The sequence below is a fragment of the Pseudochaenichthys georgianus genome, chromosome 14 (assembly GCF_902827115.2).
Source record: "Pseudochaenichthys georgianus chromosome 14, fPseGeo1.2, whole genome shotgun sequence".
In the NCBI taxonomy this organism is placed as follows: Eukaryota; Metazoa; Chordata; class Actinopteri; order Perciformes; family Channichthyidae; genus Pseudochaenichthys; species Pseudochaenichthys georgianus.
This window is the reverse complement of record NC_047516.1, coordinates 4111391-4134531: the sequence shown is the minus strand read 5'-3', so window position 1 is coordinate 4134531 and position 23141 is coordinate 4111391. Positions and strand designations below refer to the sequence as shown.

Sequence of the window (23141 nt, the reverse complement as noted above, 5' to 3'; positions counted from 1 at the left end):
GGTGATGAAGGGACCTTTGAAGACAGCGCCACTGCAGCGCATGCGCACTTCTTATCTCATAATTATGACTTTTTATCTCATTATTTCGACTTTCTTATCTCATTATTATGACTTTTTATCTCATAATTATGACTTTTTATCTCATTATTTCGACTTTCTTATCTCATTATTATGACTTTTTATCTCATTATTATGACTTTTTATCTCATAATTTCGACTTTCTTATCTCATAATTATGACTTTTTATCTCATAATTTCGACTTTCTTATCTCATAATTATGACTTTTTATCTCATTATTTCGACTTTTTTATCTCATAATTATGACTTTTCATGGGGATTTTATTTTTTTCAAGTGGCGGAAATGGGCTTCCATATATACTTGCACTGCTTACCGTTTTCTTACTTTATATATCTTAGCATATTCATACACACTGTTCATACTGCTCACAGGCTGATATCTAGTGTATTCATACCCCACTGTTTATTCATCATTCAATTCATTCTATATTTTATTCTGTCTATGGTGTACATTACTTTTCACTTTACTGCTTGTTGCACCTGGTTATGCCTCATTTCGCTCTATTTGGCCCAAATGGACCAATCCGCGGAGCCCCTCCCACACCAGGACCCCTTGGCTAACTAGCAGGGAGTCCCATTGACTTGCATAGAGCTCCCTGAACGCTGGTAATAGACGAGTTGGGATGGTGGAGAAATGCTCTCCGCAGACCCGTTCTCACAGCGTTAGAAACCTTTTTCTTTCTCAATATCAAGCCACACTTATTGTTTTTACTTGGGCTGTGAGTGTGTGTGTGCTCAGGATGAGTTTCGCTTGTTCTCGCTGTATCGCCGACCCGGAAACCTGTCCGCTCCTTGCAGCAGCAACGAGCTCCAGGGGGGGGGGCAGGAGCTCCAACAAGCCGTGTAGGACAGAGAGTGAATACACATACTATACAGAGATGCTGTGAGAAACCAATGTGAGTTTGGAACATTGCACAATTTAAATCTAGTCAACCTCAACAATGGAAACATGATCAGTAGAAATGGCCATGACGTGGGACCTTTAAGATTAATTTCTATGAAGTCAAATCATTTTCTTGATGAATGTAATAGTCTTTGCTCTATAAAACGTCAATGAATTGTTTAAAATGTTCATTTACGTTTCTCAAAGTGCAAGGTGGTGAAGTTTAAAAATGTATTTGTTTCAGTCTGAAATCTAAGATATTTACTTTAATATGATATAAAAACAGGAACTCTCCAGATATGAGATTCACAAAACAGCATTTTCTGTCATTACAATTACGATTAAATTATTTTAAAAAATAGCTGATTATTTTTCTGTTGATCAAGATAAACATTCATGACTAATAGTTGCAGCTCTACCAGCTAAATATCTTCATTATTTAATGGGACTTGATTTCCATTATCGACATTCTTCTCTCTCCTGTTCGCAGAGGTCAGTTTGTCAGACGTCACTTAAACTGCAGCACTTTCAAATGTATACCTCGGAGATGAAGACCTTGCAGATAAATCAAAGTCCTGTTCTCAAAGTTAAATTATTTGACTCACTGACTTGGAACCCATTATTGGCTTCATGCGTCACTTTTCATTGTTTAATATGTGTGAAAGTATTGTGTCCTGGTTGTAGCCTATTGCAAAAAGCAGAAGTGAACAGTATATTAAAATGCAACTTGATACTTTGAAATGGACTCAGATTACATTTGTCATTGTGACAAGTGTCAGTTCATGGGTTAATTAATGCACACTCAATATATAATTCAAAACGCTCCGGTGTCAGAGCTTTCAACTTCTGTTATCTTTTATGTGAGTTTAATGAAGACTCTCCAGATAAACAAGGTTGAGTAGACAAGGGCACGAAGATTATAAAAGCAGTGTAGTCTTTAGTATTTCGTATAATCCATGATGCATCGATTCATTTGTGCTGCGATGAAATTAAATACAGCTTGCTTTGCATGTATTAAGGTCACAGACTTCTCAAAAGTAGAAATTGAAACATATTGTTCTAAATCAGCTTAGTGTGCAGCTGTGTTCATGAAAGTGCGTGTCCAAGCTTCACATCGAGTTTTATGTAAAATATTTGAGGACGGGTTTTAAAGATTATGTATGCAACAGACCTGACGTTTTCACCAGGTGTTATTTGTGTCATACCCATTACCCTCCAGTTGAGGGCAGCAATACTGTTGAGAGTGATATTATCTCCTTCAAATAAAGAGGCAGAGCAAGACGTGGAGGATGGACGATGAAGAAGTTTGATGGAAAAGAAGAAGAATGCAACCTTCAAGTGCACTCTGTAAGTTACTGACGCAGCGATGAGAATAGAATAGAAGGGATGAAACCCTCTTTAATGGCCACACACACAGTGACATGTGTTCTCTGCTTTTAACCCATCCTTGTACCAGGAGTCTAGTACTAGGAGCAGTGGGCAGCTATTGAAGAGCGCCCGGGGAGCAATGGGAGTGTGGGGGAGGAGGATGTCTGGTGCCTTGCTCAAGGGCACCACGGCAGGGCAGGAGCCGAACTGGGAACTCTCCAAGCAGCAGTCCACGCTCCATATTTAGGTCTGGTCGGGGACTTGAACCGGCGACCCATACGGCTCACAGTCCAAGCCCCTACTGACTGAGCCACTGCCGGACTGTGTGTTCAGTTTTTTACAGCAAGAGTAAAAACAGGGTCCCTTTGGTCCTTTAATTGTTTCATTAAAGTAATAATTAAAAATGTATGAACTGATCCCCATATGGCAACTCGGGTATAAAAGCAGCAATAAGAACAACACTAAAAACACAGTATACATCAGTTAAGAGTACACCATGATAAATAGGAATACAAAATAAAGAATGTAAGTTTATTATAGTATGATAAAATATAAACAATATAAGTAGTTAATAATCTTTACACATATATTATCTTTAAGTGCTGTGTGTCATTAATACTTTTAACACAAATTAAATATTCATTCCTCATGTTGGCTCTTATTCTAACAGTTATATATTTGTTATATGATGCAGTTGTTTTCATTTCTTAAGTTTATTGTATATTGCAGTCTTATAGCATCCTCTATGGCAGGGGTGTCAAACTCAAATACACAGTGGGCCAAAATAAAAAAAATGGGTAGTAGTCGAGGGCCGGACTGGTTCAATGTTTATGACAAAACGTATTGAAATGAACTCATTGCACATATTAAACCTGGAACTAACAAAGCTTAAATTATTGCCTATAAAAACAACATTAAACATTAAATAATCAGTTGCATTCATTTCTCATGGCTCTATCTGCAGCTTCTCCAGAGTCATTTCTTATGATTATACATTTCTCCACAGGCCAACAACAGCTTCAACAAAACTATTCCCCTCAAAGAGAAAACCAAACATGCCCTGCTGTCGTGAGAGAGGAAGTGCAGAAGGAAGCATCCATTGAACTCAGTGTGCTGCTCTGATGCTAGTTCAGATACTTGGCATCTCATCTTGGGAGCAAGGTCATCAATGTTTGGGCTCAGGCTCTGAGCGGAGGAGACCCTCAGGATGGAGGGAAGGTGTGTGTGCAATATACCGGCGGGCCAGATCTAATAGTAATTAGAAATTATCCTGCGGGCCGAAATGAAATCCACCAAGGGCCGGATTTGGCCCCCGGGCCTTGAGTTTGACACATGTGCTCTATGGCATACCATCCAACCTCCTCAATAAACTCCAACATTATTACATGTCACTTGTTAGACGCTTTTATCCAAAGCGACTTACATACTGAATACTGTGGACAATCCCCACAGGAGCAATTTCCAGAACTCTGCTGCCCGCCTCCTCACCCACACCCGCTCCCGAGGCCACATCACTCCCGTCCTCCAGAACCTCAACTGGCTCCCCGTCCGTCAAAGAATCGACTTCAAAGTCCTCCTGATTACTCACAAAGCCCTCAACAACCAGGCTCCCCCCTCCCTCACGGACCTGCTGCACCACCACACCCTTTTCCCGCTGCCTCCGCTCATCAGAAGCCAACCTCCTATCCATCCCCACCCGCACCACTCACCGGACCTGGGGGACAGAGCCTTCTCGGTCGCTGCCGCCTCCCTCTGGAACTCACTCCCACAACCCATCAGAGACTGCACTGACCTCACCACCTTCAACACACTCACAAAAACTCTTCAATCTGGCTTTTAATATGTGATTATTTTTGTATTATCTGACTTTAACTATATATATTTATTTGTTGTTATTTTCTTTTCACTATATATGTAAAGCGTCTTTGAGCACCTGTAAAAGCGCTAACAAAATAAATCTATTGTTATTATTATTATTATAGGACCTCAGATTTTCAGTGCCAAAAACGACGCTTTATCTATTGTGCATATGACAAAAAAAGCCTCTGAATGTTGACATTATTTCCCGATTTTTCATGCAATTCTTCGTGTATAGCAGAAGCAGAATGTTACCAGTATATTTACAACAGTTGTTTGTTTTTGGATCAGACAAGGAAGACCACAGAAGGAAATGTAATTGTAAGCATCCTTATGCAAGGACTACTCTAAAGCAAATGTGTATTTCGGTGGTTGGTGTAAAATGGTGGAATTCTCAACAGAAGGATCTAAAGAATTGTATATGTATTTTTCAGTTAAAGAAATTGTATAAATTAAGAAAGATGGCACTATATGAAGCAGAATGTGAATAAGTCTATGTACTCTGGTCCTGCAGTACATATTGTTGATGTCTTTGATGTGATGTCTGTTCTGTATTTGCAGGTCCCATTATTATTATTATGCGCCGCTTTCCACCTTCTTCTCAAGTAGGACTCAGATGAGGGTGTACTTTTCCTTTTCCTTATACATGTGATGTTTTGGTGTTGTTGTTTTGTTTCTTTACGTTAACCGTCAAGTGGGAAATAAGTATTTGTTGTGTTTCTCTTTGTATCCTAAGATACTGTTATGTTTGGCTGTGAATACGTTTGGCTGTGAAAAATAAATATGAAGGACGGACAATCTATTTCTATTTATTTAGTGTTTTTTTAGAAAGGGGCAGGTAATATAAGATTTGTTTCTTCTCCCTGCTCCTTTTCCCTCAATGGTGTGTTTGTAGAGACATGTTTTGTTGGCAATTATTGTACATTGGGTTTTGCGCACCATGAACGGAACAAATAAAAATGAAATGAAATATACCTGTATCTTCTTGACTTTTGCAATTCCTCTCATTCCGTTTTTTTGAATGGATCAAACACCAAGGCAAATTCCTTGTAAGGGAATTTCGCAATACTCTGATTCTGGTTCTGGCTTCCCACAAACGTGATTAGAATTACGATTTTCACGGAGGTCCCTGAAGGCGGCCGTAGAGGACGGAAGGAACCCTGGCAACGCTGCTGTCACAAAGCTAACGTTTATCCGCTAAGCCTCTGAATGCACCATCTTTGTCAACATGCACTTAACTGTGTATCAACCATCTAATCTCTACCTCATACCATCCTCTTAAAAAATTCACCATGGCACTTTTTAACGAGCCAAGCTAGCAGACGTCTTTCTCCTTCGTCGTATAGCAGTTACAGCAGCTAACCAGAACTAGCTGTTTGTTAGCTTGGGTGAATATGGCGATTGTGTCTGGATCCTGTGCCAGGGTAAACGGGTCTAGAAATGGACCGACAGTTTCGGCTACTCCTTCTGTACCCGTGGGTCAATCTCAGCCCATGATAGCGGTGTGGGAATGGCAGGATGACCTGGGCTATTGGAGGCCTTATAGCGGACAGGTGAGCGCCCACATCGAGCGGTGTTTGTCTACGAGGAACCAGCGAGGAGCAGCAGGAGGAGGAGCAGCCGGATCGACGAGCATCTGCCTCGGACAATCAGACCCCAGCCTGACGCCTTATCTCATCGACATACCGAGCCTGAAGCAGTTTCGACAGGACACAGGTGAGAATATGACACACTATGACATTTAATACCTCTATTATGAGCTTCCTATTCGGTGTTTTTGTTCAAATGTCGCACTTGTCCTGGAAACACCATCAGGCCAGGCTAACGGATAAAGCTAGTTAGCTACTTAGCATTAGCTTACAGGGACGCTGTTGTTTTGATGCGTGTTTACATAGCTGCTAGCTAAGGTTAGCAAAATACTCAGCTTAACATTATTAAACCTACCCTGTTTAATAGTTTGTATTCAACGTTAGCTCATAGGCTTTCTATAACCTGTCAAATTGCTTGTTACATTAGCATATTGTCTATTCCAAACTGTAATTACTTATAGGCTAGTATACGTTGCTAACTTAGTATAATATAAAAGTGTACATTGCTTGCATTTAGTTAGTTGTCGGTTGGCCTATCACATTACACTGGCTTCAGTTATATGTTAAATCTGTATATTAATATTGAGTTCAATAGAAATACTCTACGTATATGTCACTGTTGATATGTACTATTATACATATGTGTTGATTCGTTCAAACAATAACAAGTATTGGGAATAGTTGTTGTTATATCTGAAGTGCTCTTCTCTTTTCTAAATAATTATAATAAACATCACCATGAAACACCATTGGCTAAATAACAGAGCAGGCTGCCAAAAGGAAAATTTTATGGATTAAGGATTATGATGTTTACATTATTGACATCTATATTTAAATGGTTCTCTGGGATCTTTTCTGTGTCATGGTCCCCTTATGTGATTTTGACTGAAATGTGGATGTATGTGTACATATGAGGCTTGTGTAATGAGCTTTAAAGAAGTGTTTTTAATAATGGTGTTTTATTTTATTTGCAGGAAAGACACGGTCAGTGCGTCGCTCCCTGTTCGCCCAGTCCTCAGGCCTGGGCAGTGGTGTTTACTGGGAATGGCTGAACGATGAGGGGGGATGGACTCCATACGAGACTCGCACCTCCATCCTCCTGGAGCACAGCTACCAGGCCCGCCAAGGCACGGCGGACCTGGGCCCGCACGGATACAACTACATAGTTGACCTCACGTCTCTGGCCCAGGTGAACAAAGCGAGCGGCTTCAGACGGCAGGTGCGACGGCAGTGTAACCTCCCGTACCCCCTGGCCTCCTCCGGACCCCCGGCCATCCCCTCCTCCGGCGTGGCCTGCTCCTGCCAGCAGTGTTTGAGCCACAGCAGCACAGGTCCCATGCCCAGCCGCTCACGACATTCCTTTTCATCAGGCAGTCTGAACCGGCCCCTTCTTCAGGCCACAGGGAGGACTGTGGCGGCCCACCCCACCTCTGTGTACTCCCCGTACCCGAGGAGACCCCTCTCTGTGGGGGGGATGTCCTGGGGCAGCCCCTGGCCTCCACCAGCCTCTGGAAGTCAACTGTCTGCACCGCTTCTGCCCAGCTCGGCCAGTGCCAACGGGTTAAGGTGTGTTTCTGATGGGATGGTTGTGTGTTGGTTTGCAGTGTCCTTCAGTCAGAAAGATGTCCCTAAAGTCCCAGAGGACAATAAACCACTCACGTCTGGCTTTTGTCTTCAGTGGGAAAGGTTGCAAGATTGGCTTTTTTGGGGGACAAATAACTGTGCAGGGATGTAATGTAAACATGACATCCGGTTTGATAAGCAACTTGTTTCTTCCCCAATGCCATGATGTGCGTTCCAGGGAATAGATGATAAATAAAATAAAAAGGAATTTGGAGAGTTATGAATATTGAAAGGTACAACAAATAATTGAAATGTCTTCATTAATTCCATCTGACTCCATAGACAGAAAAAAATCGATTTCCTGACTAACATGAAACACACTTCTTTCAAACTCGACCGAAATGAAACGAAACTCATTGAAACCATCTTACTAGTGTTCGAACTAAAAACTGCAACTTCAAAACAGTTGACTGACTCTGGCCCTTCGACACACGAGACAAAAGTAAGGCAAACTCGCGAATGGGAAAAACCCTCTGTTATCTGTCCAGGGTTGGAGGTCAAGGGCCCCTTTTCCACCCTTCCCTTTGTCTTTCCTGTCCATTTCCACTTTGACTTATGTTGCAAAACAGGAATGAGTGAACACTATCTGCAGCTCCAGCCCTGCAGAGGTATGTGTATGTGTGTGTGTGTGTGTGTGTGTGTGTGTGTGTGTGTGTGTGTGTGTGTGTGTGTGTGTGTGTGTGTGTGTGTGTGTGTGTGTGTGTGTGTGTGTGTGTGTGTGTGTGTGTGTGTGTGTGTGTGTGTGTGTGTGTGTGTGTGTGTGTGTGTGTGTGTGTGTGTGTGTGTGTGTGTGTGTGTGTGGGCTTCCTGTTGGGAGGTGTCATCTCCAGCCGTCCTTCTTTCTCTTCCTAATTCTTTCTTTTGCAGTCATTGCTCAGACATGATCACGGTGAAAGGTGTGTCTATTGGAGATAGATGCACACAGGCAGGTTGTCTGACACATCTCTCTGATCTGCATTTGTATTTTTTTAAAGGTCCCACGTCATGCTTTTCCGGTTATCGCCCGTCCCCTTGTGTTATGAAGGTTTTTCTGCATGTGAACGGTCTGCAGAGTCAAAACCCTCAAAGTACACCCTGTAGCGAGTACAACTCTAACACCCCCAAAACGCCTCGTTGGTGAAACGTCATCATCCATTTGATTCTTCCGGGTACGAGATTACGTAAGCACGTACCCGGAACGAAATGGACCAATCCGCGGAGCTGTTACGTTAAGCCCCCGCTGATTGGTCCAAATTGACCAATCCACGGACTTCCTCACACACTCAGTGCAGGCAGCTCTGCTGATCTCTCCTCCCTGGCTGCAGGCTGATAACAGACAGTTGGGATCGCGGCGAAAGTCTCTCTGCAGACCCATTCTCACAGCGTTCATCAACCTTTTCCTTACTCAACATCAAGCCACACTTATTGTTTTCACTTCGGCTGTGACTTTGTGTGAGCTCAGGGTGAGTTTGGCTGTGTTTCGCTGTGTATCGCTAAACAAGGAAATCACACCTCCACGGAGCTCAGCGCGATTCACAACGTCCCGACCAATCAGAGCACACTGTGCTCACCGGGAGGGTGGGGGCTGGAGCTATTGGAGCTACAACGAGCCGTTAAAGGCAGAGAGTGAAATTCAGTGAATACACGTAGTTCACAGAGATGCTGTTTGAGAAGCCAAAGTGAGTTTGGAACATTGCACAATATAAATCTATTCTAGTCAACCTCAACCATGGAATTATGATCAGTGGAAATGGCCATGACGTGGGACCTTTAAGTTCTTTCATAGCAGATGCTAAATGCTACATGCTAGAATAAATATGCAAATGCAGACAAAAGAAAAGCTGTATCATTTAAAAGAAGTGGTTCATTCCTTAGTCAATTGTGTTGCGGGTTCTTTTGACCGTAGCTCATGTCAAACAGGCCTTAAGCTATCAGTGACACAAACCCTCCTGTTTTGCGTACCGAGTCGTTTTAACCGTCTGATCAGAGGGTGAAACATCTGCAGTGGCTTTGAAGTTACCTGAAGGTTGTTCTACACTTGTTCAGGAACTTATCATTCGTCATTGTGTTGGAGGAGAGAGCATTTTATTCCCGTACTCGAAAGTGAAGACGAACGGGTTTGATAAGTCGATAGTTAAAAAAGGAAAACACAAATTGGGATAATTGACAAAACTCTTAGCTAATTTATTTAACATTTGCTGACTCAATGTCTGCAACTGGAAGGATAAGCTGCTTTCCATACGTGTATTACATTTGAAAACAAGTTATTTTTGTCTAAACAAGAACATTTAAAGACGTCACGAAGACTGAGCAGTTCATAAAAAAGTGCCTTTCACTGGATTTAGTTTAGAGCTCCATTACACTTCAGTTCCAACAATAGGCTATTTCGCATAGTAAGCAGATTTGTCGGCTTCATATTTCTCAATATATTGACGAGTCATGGTCCTCAATAATATCCCGTATTGGCACTTTACAAATGTTAAGTCATTACTAACCAATCTCTGGATGTGTTCAACCCTAAGTGAAAGTATGTAAACGTTGTGCATCCACAGTCAGGCTTTGCTCTTGATCTGGTGCCAGAGCTGTTTTCTGTGTGCTGACTGAATGTCCCTGTCCTTGTCTCCCGTCCTGCAGCGTCCCCTCCATCTCTGTGCAGCTGAACGGATCCACCAGTGTGAGCTCCGCCCTGGCAGGTAAACGGGTCACCGACCATCCGTACCTCCTCCGCTCTGCTCTGCAGCGCGCTCTCGAGTCAGTCGCTGGTTTCAATCAGCGAGAGTGTGTTTGGTGTACGTGTCTCGTCCCTCAGCCTTTGTCTCGTGAGTGGCAGTCTGTTTAAGAACAGGATGCCACACAACACGCTGGAATAAGAAGGTGCTGCAGCCGCAATAACAGAAACACCTTCGGGGCTCGACTTGTAATCCAGAGACGCGGTGCCAAACCTGAGAATCTGAGAATTTTTTTTATTGTATTTTATAATAACATTTTAACTAATCCATGCGTTTCTGGAGGAGTGCAAATAAGAACAAAACCATTTAGGAAGTCTGGGCCATTACAAGAGAGTGAAACGCCTCCATTGGACTCCTTTGTTTACTTCAGTAACATAATGATATCACGATGTAACACTTCTATTGGCTAGCGGTCCAAGATAAGGGCAGGGGCATCTCTAAGCTCAGGGGTCCGCGGGGTCCTAAAAGTATTAGAAGTTGATAAATACATTTAGCGAAAATGAAGGGTATTAAAAAGTATTAAACGGCATTTTCCAAGGTCTTACATTCTGTAGCGTGTTTTCAATAAGTATACAAAGTGTCCAGAGAGGTTGTGTTCCACAGTCTGCCTGAATGTAGTCACGGCGTAGGTGTGCAGTGTGGTTCTGTGGAGTTTATTGATGGCATCCCGTTGGGTTTGACGTCGTCTGAACAGGACGTCGCACGCTCACTGCTTGATAGCGCGAAGGTCCGTTTACGCCGGTTGCTAGGCAACATCGTTATGGGGAAATGCAAGTCTGCGTCCAAATGGTTGGAAGATAAGGAGGAAGGACAATCAATACTGTATATAGTCAATGTGAGGTAAAGTGTGTCGCCAAGGTAACCGGTTAGAACTCCAAGTGGCGATGAGGTCTTAACATGTATGGAAAGGGTCTTCGAAAAGGTCTTGAAAGGAATTACATCTGACTTCAGGATTCCTGCGTATACCCTGAAGCTGACCAAGCACAACAGAGCCGGCCAGCTAACCAATCAGAGCAGACTGGGCTCTGGTTTCAGACAGAGGGTGAAAAGAGGTGCTGCAGCATGAGAACAATAAAGGGCTTTTTGGGGCCTCATAGCTAAACATCATATATAATCCCGACGTTTTCTTAAATCAAATGCCTTGCGGTGTTAAAGTAGACGGCTGTAAGTGATGCTACTAAACGCCGACTGCCTTTCTGATGGCAGAAATGAGTCGGCAGGTTTTTGGCAGTCATCGTGACTAATGGGAAGCCAAATGTATTTCATTTGAGTTCATGGTGTAATAACTGTTTTAAAATAAGCACAGAGGCGTACCCTTCACACACACCTTGCACTTTTGGACTGAACTCTGACTAATCACATTAGCCAGACATTAAAAAAGGAACATTAACCTTAATCAGTCTCCCTGATGTAATGTCCATAATTGCTGTTAATGGTAAGACAATCTTAAATCCACAGAACAAACCGTTGTTGACAAATGGCTCAGTGTGTGTGTGTTCCCCCGCATGCTTCCTCTGCTTTATGGATTAACTCTGCATCGCTTTTCTCAAAGTGTTTTTCTATCCTCACTGTCGCTTGTCTGTATCATCATGAAGATTTCACTGTGTTGACCACTGTGTTGTAATATGTTAGACACAACTTATATTCAGCTAGATAAAAAGTTATAGTACAATTATTATATTTTTATTAAAATGCAACATATCTTAACAAAAGCAAACGGGCATTTTAAAACAGTAAAAAGGAAAGATGCCAAAATAAATAAATGAAATTAAATGGACCATTACAAATATATATATTTAGAGAATCAGTAAAGAACATTTATGGCCAATTAAATTAAATAAAAACACACTTTTTAAAATGCTCACATGTGGCAGGAAAGTCGTAATTGTCACTAAACGACAGCATTGCCATGCACAGTGAGCGCTCGTCTCTTCTCTTCCCGCTCTCTGATAACTCTCCGTCTCTGGGCGCTGATAAGCCGACTGAATCAATACCATCGGCCCGCAGGAAGCCACTGGACCAGAACCTCATTAGTGCAAAGCAGCGTACCGTGACTTTTAAAATTGAAGGTCATTCATGCGGCGTCTTCTCCAAACGCACTCTTCTCTCGATCTTTAGTCACAAATGAGCAACACTGGTTATCTGCTCGATATTTCTCTCGGTGTGAAACACTTGAATAAACAAAACTGCATCCAATTCTGTTGGAGGTAGACATGATAGGTACGGGAAAGTCTGCTTGAGTTCGATTTGTGAAACAGGTCTAGATTATTGTTGCCTGTTCATTCAGTCATTGTCAAACTGGGTTATTTATTTAAATGAATGTCGATATCTTTGTGAGTCTTACAATGGTCAACAGGAGACTAAATGACGCTACTACACATGGCGTTGAAATTAGCTTCCATTAGCTTAGCATTGGTGACGTGAAGTCATGTGACTTTGCTGTAGTTCCCCGCGATTCAAAAATCACGAACGCTTTTTTTCGAGGGAGCCCTTACGTTGTGTGCTTCCGGGTCGGCTTCCAAAAACACATCATCACTGCACCACTCAATTCTCACCTCATCAATTCTAAACACCTGACAAGAAAAGCCTGTTCATGCGGGTGCAAGTAGCGCTGCGTGCTATGCTAACAAGAGGCTAAGCGTGTCCCCTTCAAAGAAAGAAATACATTTTTTTTAATACTAACTTATGATTGTCACACGATCTTATTTCTGCAACGCCTAATCTGCATTGCTAAACTGTTCACAAGGGGGGGGGGGGGGGGGTTCATGTAAACCATAGTCTGACTTCCAGCTCCTGGAAACCATCGATTCTTAGTGGATCTTTTCTCAGGATAACCTGTAGATTTCACTTTAGCTCACACAATTATTGCTAGTGTAAAGTCCTGGTGGCACCTTTACTCCCTAATCAAAAAGGAGACGTTTGATTTGAGAGGATTGTGTATGTGGAGGACAAGGAGGGAACATCAGTAGCTGCTACATTTCTCATACCTTTGCCTTTGATTTGTTCCTTTCTACTCCTGCATATCTCCACTTGCTCTCACCCCTCACCTGCCCCACCCTCCCACCCCATCCCGCCTCACCCCCACCCTTCCCCCGCTCCAGGCATGGCCTCCATTTTGATGTCAGCAGTGGGACTCGGCGTGCACTTCACCAATGCCCCCCTCCCTCAGCAGCAGCATCCGCAGCAGCAGCAGCATCCGCAGCAGCTACAGCTACAGCCTCCACCTCAGCATCAGCATCCTCAACCTCAGCATCCTCAGCATCTGCAGCCTGCTCCTTTCTCGCTTCCTCCTCCTCCTCCTCCTCTCCTCCCCCCCGCCAGCAGGCCCAGCCGGCCCCCCCCCAGCAGCAGCAGCAGCAGCAGCAGCAGTTCAGTTAGGAGAGCAAAGAGGCAGCACAGGAGAGGTAGCTACCAAAACACCGGCCCTCTCTTTTCTTTCCTCCATCGTTCTCTTCCCGTTCGTTTATCACCACCACAGGCTTGAGGAACATTTCATCCTGCATCCGCTCGCTCTCATTTGTCTCCATGTGTTTGTGACGTGTGCTTCACTTTGGTGTTAGCTGGGGGGGGAGTGTGGCTTTGTGTGCAACTGTGGAAGAAGTACAGAAGTCTCTAAACTGAGTTTTCAAAGACCTTTGGCTGATAGAGAGGCGAAGTCCCGCCCATCTGCTTCCGCCCCATGGGACCTTATTTCAGAAAAAGTATGTATTGAAGTCGATGGAGTCGATTATCTTTCGATCCCGTTTGAATTGTGCCACGAATTACACATATGAGGTTTGTCAATCTTAACAAATAATTTCCATGTCAAAAAAGTCAGTTTGTCGTAAAACTGTTGAAATGAAAGACTATGAAAAATACGCAACTAGAAAGACTACAAATCCCAGAGTCCCGGTCCCGCATGCTGGCTCTCACGGAACCGACTAACTCCCCTTGTGTGTGTGCACAGCTCTCAACGTGCCCAGACTTGGAGTGATTTTCACCTCTTTTAATACTTTCCGCCTCGTTCTGAGAGAAAGAGGGGAAATGTTTCAAGGTGACGGCCGTCTGGGTGTGTGGTGCGGGACGGGAGATGTAATTCATTGAGCGGTTTCACACAATGTGTTACTTCACAGTTTCACGACAGTTTTATTTTTTTAACTTGCAAAATTATCTTTTAAATTGACAAACAGCATGTGTGTAACTCGTGGCACGGGATCAAAAGATAATGTTTCTCTCTCCATTGACTTCAATACATACTTTTTCCGAAATAAGGTCCCATGGAGGAAAGGGAGGGACTTCGCCTCTCTATTCAGTAGGGTTGCCAGAAACTGACCATGATCAAAATCGATTATTCGGCAGCCCTGGCGAATAATAATCGATTATTCGACCGACCACCCCCCCCCACGAGCTGTGATAGACCAACGTCTTTTCGCAGAGCTTGCATTTAACTTCCTTTGGACTTGTAAGTTCGAAGTAGTTCCACGAGGAACTCTTTTTACCTGCCGCTTTGTTCAGATTTAACGAGCCAACCGTAAAGGAGGTCAGGACATCCACATCGATGCAGCAGTCTTACTAATCCAGAAATATAATATATAATCGATCGAATAAAGACTGACGGGGTATATTTTACAATAATAGCTACTTGAACTATTGTTTAGTTGCATGCTTTTACTTTGATTGCAGGAGTATTTCTAACGAAGCAAAGGATCACATCCTTCTTCTCCTTATTTCGCATTCGACAAAGATTTTATGTTCAGCACTCTGAACGGAAAATTGCGCGAGACCTGGAATTGTGCAAACGGTGCCTCAAACAGTGAACATGTAGCAGGATGGTATTTAACGGAACATGTGGTTAATTTAAATAATCACGTTGTCGCCTTCGCAGCCAACACATGCCAACAACTCAATGTCCCAGAAGCCACTGCTGCAGGATGGAGCTGCAATCCACATTCAATCTTCAGCAGTCGTTCAATGTATTTATCGAGCACTCTTGGATTGTTCCATTTTTGATCAGATGGGGGTAAAGGATTAAATCGACCTTTACACGGATTGTATCACATTCACCGTGACAACCTCAAAGCGCTCTTGCTCATAGATAAGATTACACTGTCGGTGAATTAGCTGTAGCGAAGGAACGTGTCGTGCAACTCGCCTCAATTGCATATATTAAGCTTCTTTGCTGCCGCTGTGTTTCCGCCTGATGCCCGTTGTTCTTCTCTGCATGGCCATAAATAACCGCTCCTTCGCTCTTTGTCTGGAACTTCAGCTTGAATTAATGCTCTCGACACTTCAGACACAAAAGCAAGTCTGGAAACAAGGAATATATTTTCTTCCTCCTCCTCAGTCGGGAGGGAAAGAAAACAACGCCCTACCCTTTTTAAATGTTGGATTGAAATGGAGCCTTCTTGTATAGGAAACCAAAAAGGTTTCGTAAATGTCCAGGAATGAGTTTCGAGAAGCGATTTGACTCTCACGAGAGAACACGTGCACTAATGTCCGTCTCCATCCCTCACGCTGCCATTAGTATTCATTCGGTCCTCATCCCAGTCGTGTCTTATCTTGTGTATTCAGTGTGATTAGCAGCAGCAGCCTGCACTGGATGTATTCTTTGCAGCAAGAGTAGAACTCCATTCCTTTATGTAGCTTGTGTTTGACTGAAAATCTAAAATAAGATTGCGAGTGGTTTCCTTTGCCCTCAGCAGAGCCTCAGCTGTTTGTACGTGGGTGTGTTGCAGCCCACTCATCACTCTGCTCTCTCTCCTCTCAGCCTCTGCTCAGAGACCCGAGGAGGTGATTCAGCGCTACATGGAGGTAGTTGCCGGAGCGCAGGACGAGGTAAATGGTTCATGTTTTTTCCCTCCTAGACATCCGAGAGGTTTATTGTAGTCTTTTCCGCACACACATGCTTCAAGGGTCAACACATAAATGGAAAGCATTCAGCTCAGCATGTTGATGACGGTTCATGTTGCAGCTGTTGGCCTTACTCTTGGAAAACGTGCCTCTCTCCCTCAGGACTGCATTATCTGCATGGATCAGCTGTCCAACGCATCCGGCTATGAGACGCAGTCCACGGAGGAGGGCCCGAGCGTCCTGCCAGACACCGTGGGGAAGTTCATCAAATGTGGACACACCCTGCACATGCTCTGCATGCTGGCCATGTACAACAACGGGACCAAGGTACCCATGAGGACACTCAAGCCATCTATGCTTTCTTCAAAGACACCAGACTCCATGGACAAAAGCTGTAATTTGCCCATGCAGAACAGGAACACACCGATCAGGGCAGCTGTAGATCTGCGACTAAAAGTTATACCTAAATCTCCATTTACATACAAGCGTACTCGGATGAATGTATAACACAAAACAGCCTTTGGGCTCAGAGCCTGAGCCCAAACATTGATGACCTTGCTCCCAAGATGAGATGCCAAGTATCTGAGCTAGCATCTCAGAGCAGCACACTGAGTTCAATGGATGCTTCCTTCTGCACTTTCTCTCACGACAACAGGGCATGTTTGGGTTTCTCTCTGAGGGAAATAGTTTCTTTGAAGCTGTTGTTGGCCTGTGGAGAAATGTACTCATAAGAAATGACTCTGGAGAAGCTGCAGATAGAGCCATGAGAAATTAATGCAGCTGATTATTTAATGTTGTTTTTATAGGCAATAATTGAAGCTTTCTTAGTTCCAGGTTTAATATGTGCAATAAGTTCATTTCAATAAGTTCTGCAGTAAACATTGAACCAGTCCGGCCCTCGACTAGCACCCATTTTTTTATTTTGGCCCACTGTGTGTTTGAGTTTGACCCCCCTGCTCTAAACACTCAGAGTCCTTTACCTCGGAGAGCTCTCCTCCACCCTGGTTGTAGAAACATCTTCTTATATCCGTTAGCGCAGCTAGCACCAGATGCTAATAACAACAGCGCCGGTACCGGTGCGCCCTCTCTCTCTCTCTCTCTCTCTCCCTCGCTCTCTCTCTCTCTCTCTCTCACTTTGGCTGCGGGCGCCAGATAAGCCAACATCCCCATGTTCATCACTTACAGCGCCCATCGTACAGGGCAAAGGAAACGTGTAACCGGGGTGAAAAGGGTGTTACATTTACTTAATTATGAATGTTGTTACATCAAGGCCGAACATTAGGATGAGCCCCAACGGTCAAACGTTTAGTTCCCTCCCAGTTTTACAGCGCAGCTGTTTGTATGGATGGTCTAACTCTCTCTGTGTGTGCCTCAGGACGGCAGCCTGCAGTGCCCCTCGTGTAAGACAATCTACGGAGAGAAAACCGGCACGCAGCCCAAAGGCAAGATGGAGATTTACAGCATCGGCCAGTCGCTGCCAGGACACCCCGACTGTGGAACCATCCAGATCATCTACAGCATCCCTCCGGGCCTACAGGTGCGTCTGAGCCAATGAGACGCGTCCAACTTCATTTGGATTAGACCCACAGTCTTTATGTCACATGCTTTATATGTAGTAAATGCTAACATCCTGGCACGCCAGATGCCACGGTCTCTCCTCCTGACCCAACATGACGATTGCAAAGTGGCGGTCATTCAACTGTCAAGGACACGACAACTCTGATGAAATTCAGAGAGTATGGGCTCCTAGAAAGAGTGTTTCGTCTTCGTCTAGTCGCCTTAAAGAGGCCGTAGTATGCTATGTGTGATATAGCTTTCTGTGCATGTAAAGGGTCTGCAAAGGCTACAATCCCAAAGGTCCCTCCGGAGTGAGTTTCTCTGATTGAACTTTGACAAAGGATTCCAAAGCAATTCTTAAACTCTGTTTCTCAAGTCGAGTTCAGACTTCTTCCGAGTGTTTTTGAGTTTCAGCTGCAGGAGTTTCTTATGTTTAATGTATCTCATGGAAGGTTCACATCTTGTTTTTATAACAAGGAGGCTTTAGTTTGGTAGCTTTCAGAGTGTGAGCTAAACCCTGAATGGTCCGGAGGTGAAACGGCACCCTGGCCTTCAGTGAAGATCTGCTCCTCTCACAGCTGGCTCACAGCGACACCCTGCTCCGCTTCGCTCTTTTGGGAAAACCCTTACTATCCTTTAAGTGCGGAGACATTGCGTTTATGGCGGCTCTAAAGTTACAGGAACTGGAATCAGATTTGTATTGAGCTGTTGGTCTCGGGTTATCTCCAGACCACTGATATTAGATTGTTGTACTATCACTGTTGTTGTGTTAAAGTTTATGTCTTTCATTTATCAAACCCCTCCTCCTCCTCCTCCTCCTCCTCCTCCTCCTCCTCCTCCTCCTCCTCCTCCTCCTCCTCCTCCTCCTCCTCCTCCTCCTCCCCCCCCCCCCCCCCCCTCAGGGCCCGGAGCACCCTAACCCCGGACAGCCGTACAGCTGCAGAGGCTTCCCTCGCTTCTGCTTCCTGCCAGACAACGACAAGGGCCGCAAGGTACAGAACACCTCAACACACACACACACACACACACACACACACACACACACACACACACACACACACACACACACACACACACACACACACACACACACACACACGCTACTACAGGTACAAACCAGGTCTCGGTATGTCGTCCATGTATGGAACAACACGTAAAGAGATCCTCGTCACTCCTGCAGACCTGGGATCAGCACACAGCTCCATCAGCGCCGCAGGTGGCACCGTGATTACGTTAAAAACATGTTGTGCTCTCTTATTATAAAGTTCTGTTGTTTCCATGGTGAATAAGAAGCTCCTTTCCTGCTCGCTGCCAACACACTTTAGCTTCTATAAATAACCTGTTGACCGTCGCTAATGGAAGAGTGGATGCAATTAGTCCAGTTGTGTTTATCTGGGTCGCAAACTACCACCGGACACAGTCTTTCCAAACGGTAAACAGCAGCCGCCGCTTACTAGTTTCACTCAGAATATGGCTTCATTTCCAGTAACCAGTTTATCAGTTGTTATTACATGGCTTAGTTGAATACTCGATTCTGATTGGTCAATTCAGAACACGTGACACGTTGTTAATCCAGAACAGACAGACCGCTGTCAAGCACTTATTGACCGTTGTTAAGGACGCTCACATCTGCCCAAAGAAGTCCGTTCGATTTAACTTTATTCAGTTTGGCTGAAAAGCAACTGACAAGACAAGAGCGACAAGAAAGCAGCGGAGAAGTAACGGGGCAGAACCCCTCCTTTGTACGCAGCGGTCCAGACATGGGTCAGACGGCGACACATATTCAGTGTGCAGTTCCTTTGGCTTTAGGGCAGGGGTATCTAGATACTTCCCAAGGTTGGACATCATGAAGTGTGCTACTTTTAAAGCAAGCAGCGATATTTTCAAATCTGTAATCAAAAAGCTCCGCCTTCCTGCCGTTGCTACGGTTTTCTAACGGTAACAACGGACTATTTTTCTTACCGGATGCACGTCAATTTAAATCAATACATACATTTTCTAAATCCATAAAAGCATTTAAATTAATATTGGGAGTCATGCCGTCATGTGGCCGTGTAATAAGTACTTATCTACTGAAGTTAGACGTGTGCCTTCTCGAATGGCTCGTAACTTGTTCTTGAGTTTAGTTGTTGACGAGGGTAGTTTAGTTTATCCAAAACGGGTAAAAGTAAAGCAATGGATGTGCTCTATGAGAAAGTTAATGTTTTAAAGAACATTTAGTAAAAGTAGTAGGAGTAACAATTGCTGGGACTATTTTTCCAGAGCTCAAGGTAATGTCTTTGTTTTCCAGCCACCCCTCCACCACCCAAACACCGTCAGCACACACACAGTCAGATAAGAGAAATAAAAGCCGGACATGAGAAGCTGGAAACCAGAGAATGTTTAGCTGCATTTTCTATAAATAGAAAAATTGTTGCTGCTTAATTTTCCCTCAACTAATCTGGTGTTATTGTTTTGCTCTAAACTATCATCACATTTATCTTTTGTCCAAATCGACTTACGATCATTGAAATATATAATCAATCAATCAATCAATGTTTATTTATATAGCCCAATATCACAAATGATACATTTGTCTCAGTGGTCTTCACAGTGTGTACAGAATATCAGTATGACAATACGACACCCTCTGTCCTTAGACCCTCACATCGTACAAGGAAAAACTTCCAAAGAAAACCCAGTTTAAAGGGAAAAATGGGAGAAACCTCAGGGAGAGCAACAGAGGAGGGATCCCTCTCCCAGGACGGACAGACGTGCAATAGATGCCGTGTGTAAATTGAAAAGATAATACATTTGCAACATAGGTAGTCCAAATGTTTGGAAATGCATGTGTGTATAATAGGAAGATGAATCCACGAGGATATCCATCCAGGACCGATGATCCAGGACCACAGCCACGACTCAAGATCCAGCGCTCGCGATCCAGGACACAGGACCGCAGGATCATCCATGACTCCGGATCCCGGCGTATATAGACACCAAATAGAAAGACATGTGGGGAAGCTGGGTTAATCGGAACATGAGAGACACAGGTATAGACAGAGAGAAGGAAGAAGGAAGATGTCCCCCGACAAACTAAGCCTATATCAGCAAAACTAGGGGCTGAATCTAATCAGCCCTAACTATAAGCTTTATCAAAAAGGAAGGTCTTAAGCGCACTCTTAAAAACGGATAGGGTGTCTGCCGCCCGAACACAAACTGGAACTGATTCCACAAATGTGGAGCTTGATAAGAAAATATAAAAGGATACAATCGCAGAACACCTGCAGGTGTATCTGCTTCAATAGAGAAAACCCGGAACATCATAAATCATCATGAATCTATCCCTAAGATTTGAGATTAGAAAATGATAAGAGTAGGCGAGTCATGTGGAGATTATCCGGCTGAACCAAACGTGATGCGTCTCTTCAATGTGTCGCAACCACCGACCTGATTTCCAGCTATTTTCCTAAACCCTTTGGAGAGATAGCATTGCTTTATGTGGAAGGAACCGGAAGGAGTTTACTTCCGGGTTTTAGGACGCGTCACTCTGTAGGGCAGTGTTTCTCAAACATTTTCATACCAAGGACTTAACCAATAAAAAAACACTCGCGGACCACCTAACTCCACAGATATCCAAATTCACATCGTTTTTCTAGAACCGATTACAAATCGCCTGAAAATGGTACAAACAAGTGGCAACATGTGTGACGAAGGTGTTGCGCTGGGCTATATCATGCAATCGAAAGTGAAACTTAAGCTCGCTCCATTGCGGAGATATTCCCGCGAGAGTGCGGAAAACTTAAATGTATTTATTTATTTCAAATGTGAAATGTTACCAATATACTCACGGACCACTAGGGGGCGGTCACAGAAGCACTGCTGTAGACCAAACCTTTGTGTGTGAGTGAAACTCCCTCTCGAGGGGACGTTAGCCTTTGCAGACCATTTACATGCACACAAACCCATATAACAAAAAGCTCTAAATTGTTTTAATTCAACATGTTATTTTGTACGTTTATGGCCATTAATTAAATGCTTAAACACGTGGTGCTGTTAAAACCACCAGACTCGGGGACGGTGTCACCCCACAGGCCATACGACCGTCAAACACCGGCACTTCTGAAAGGACATCCATAATTCATCCGTTTGCATCTGACATCAATATCCCACTGACTTGTGTTTAGACTATTCTGCGCTACTTCTATTCTATTTGATTGAGTTTACTAAATCTCGATCCTATCAGAGCTCTCTAATGCCGTGTCTCCGTCTCAAGGTGCTGGAGCTGCTGAAGGTGGCGTGGATGCGACGCCTCATCTTCACCGTGGGGACGTCCAGCACCACGGGGGAGCCGGACACCGTGGTGTGGAACAACATCCACCACAAGACCGAGATGATGTCCAACCTGTCGGGACACGGATACCCCGACCCCAACTACCTGGACAACGTCCTGTCGGAGCTGGCCTCTCAGGGCGTGACGGAGGACTGCTTCAAAGCCCCGGGCGGCGGCGGAGGAGGCGGAGCCAGCAGCTAGGGCACAGCTCCAGAAACCCCCCATAGCATCCTCAGTCTGGTCCTCCGGTCATTCAGCATCTCATCGAGTGAGAGAAAGGGGGAGCTGAATAAAAAGCCTCTCTGGAAGAATTCATTTGCATTCCTGCTCCTTCATATTCCCGGAGACCGGCCTGTTTTGATCCCAATCTGGAGATTACGTCTTCTTCTTTTAGCCATCACCTGTATCCCCGTTGAAAGTGGCAGCTTCCACGGAGGATAAAAGTCCCATTAAGCACTTTAGTTCTGACTGTGCATTTAGCGAATCGCGTGTGATTTCCTGGTCGAAAGGAACAATTGGGAAGTTATGCAATTAAAGCGTCTCTGCGGGAAAACACTGAGACCGGTAGTTCGCAAAGTGAGTATCCATTAGCCTATTTGACGAGACGAGGCAATACTTAACTGATGTAAATAAAAACAACGAGAACATTGCTAAAAAAAAGAAGCTGGTTGGGTCCACAGAGAGGGAAGCTGTGGGTTTTTAAACGTTGACACTACTTCTGATCGGTCTGTTGTAATATGTTACTCTCTAATCTACTCTGATAGGCCGGTGTCCAATGCACTCCCTCAGAGTGTGGCGGTGTGTGTGACGGGGCGAGGTCGTGCAGCTCCACGTCCTCCGCTCCGGTTTAAGGGACATTTTACAGTGTGACAATCAAGGTCGTCGAACTCGTCTTGATTAAACGAGACTCGTGACGCCGCGGCCGGCATGATCGTGTGTCCCCGGCTGTGAACGCAGCGCCTGAACGCACCGCGGTAATACTGGACTGAGTCTTGACATGTATACAAGCAACGCTCGAAAAAAGTCTCTGCAATAAAGAAATTAAACGAATTGAATCCTCACTGTTTTTTTATTAGATTTTATCGAAGAGGGTGAACTCGTTGGGGTTCGGATCTGGTTCGTGAAACATCTGTACTTTCATTTCTAACGTGGGTTTATGTATCGAGCTACATCTGAAAACACAACCTCTGCAACAACGAGCTCAATATCAAAATATATAGTTATGTGAAAAAGTACTAGTCGTGTGTAGTAATGCAATACTACACACGACAATATTTATGTACGAGTGGAGAAAACGCCATAATATCCAATTACAAAGAGATGTCTCTGTGTCCAG

The 23141-nt window shown here is 44.2% G+C and overlaps 1 protein-coding gene across 2 annotated transcripts; it reads left to right on the top strand.

The window, feature by feature from the left end:
• The first annotated feature begins 5315 nt into the window (after nt 1-5315).
• On the top strand, nt 5316-22855 carry dtx2 (deltex 2, E3 ubiquitin ligase). 2 transcript variants are annotated; one of them, XM_034099582.2, is made up of 9 exons: nt 5316-5903; nt 6751-7342; nt 10013-10071; nt 13209-13511; nt 15854-15921; nt 16099-16263; nt 17312-17473; nt 18396-18485; nt 21749-22855. In XM_034099582.2, the coding sequence occupies exons 1-9, from the start codon at nt 5582-5584 to the stop codon at nt 22004-22006; spliced, it is 2019 nt and encodes a 672-aa protein (XP_033955473.1). In that variant the 5' UTR covers nt 5316-5581; the 3' UTR covers nt 22007-22855. The 2 variants fall into 2 exon arrangements, with proteins under 2 accessions (XP_033955473.1, XP_033955474.1); XM_034099583.2 differs by lacking the exon at nt 13209-13511.
• Nucleotides 22856-23141: the final 286 nt, after the last annotated feature.

Bases quoted from the DNA above. Each gene is read 5' to 3' on its own strand.
- dtx2 (XM_034099582.2), top strand. From the start codon at position 5,582: ATGGCGATTGTGTCTGGATCCTGTGCCAGGGTAAACGGGTCTAGAAAT. The intron at 5,904-6,750 runs GTGAGAATATGA...TTTTATTTGCAG, and splicing joins GCAGTTTCGACAGGACACAG to GAAAGACACGGTCAGTGCGT. The intron at 17,474-18,395 runs GTGCGTCTGAGC...CCCCCCCCTCAG, and splicing joins GCATCCCTCCGGGCCTACAG to GGCCCGGAGCACCCTAACCC.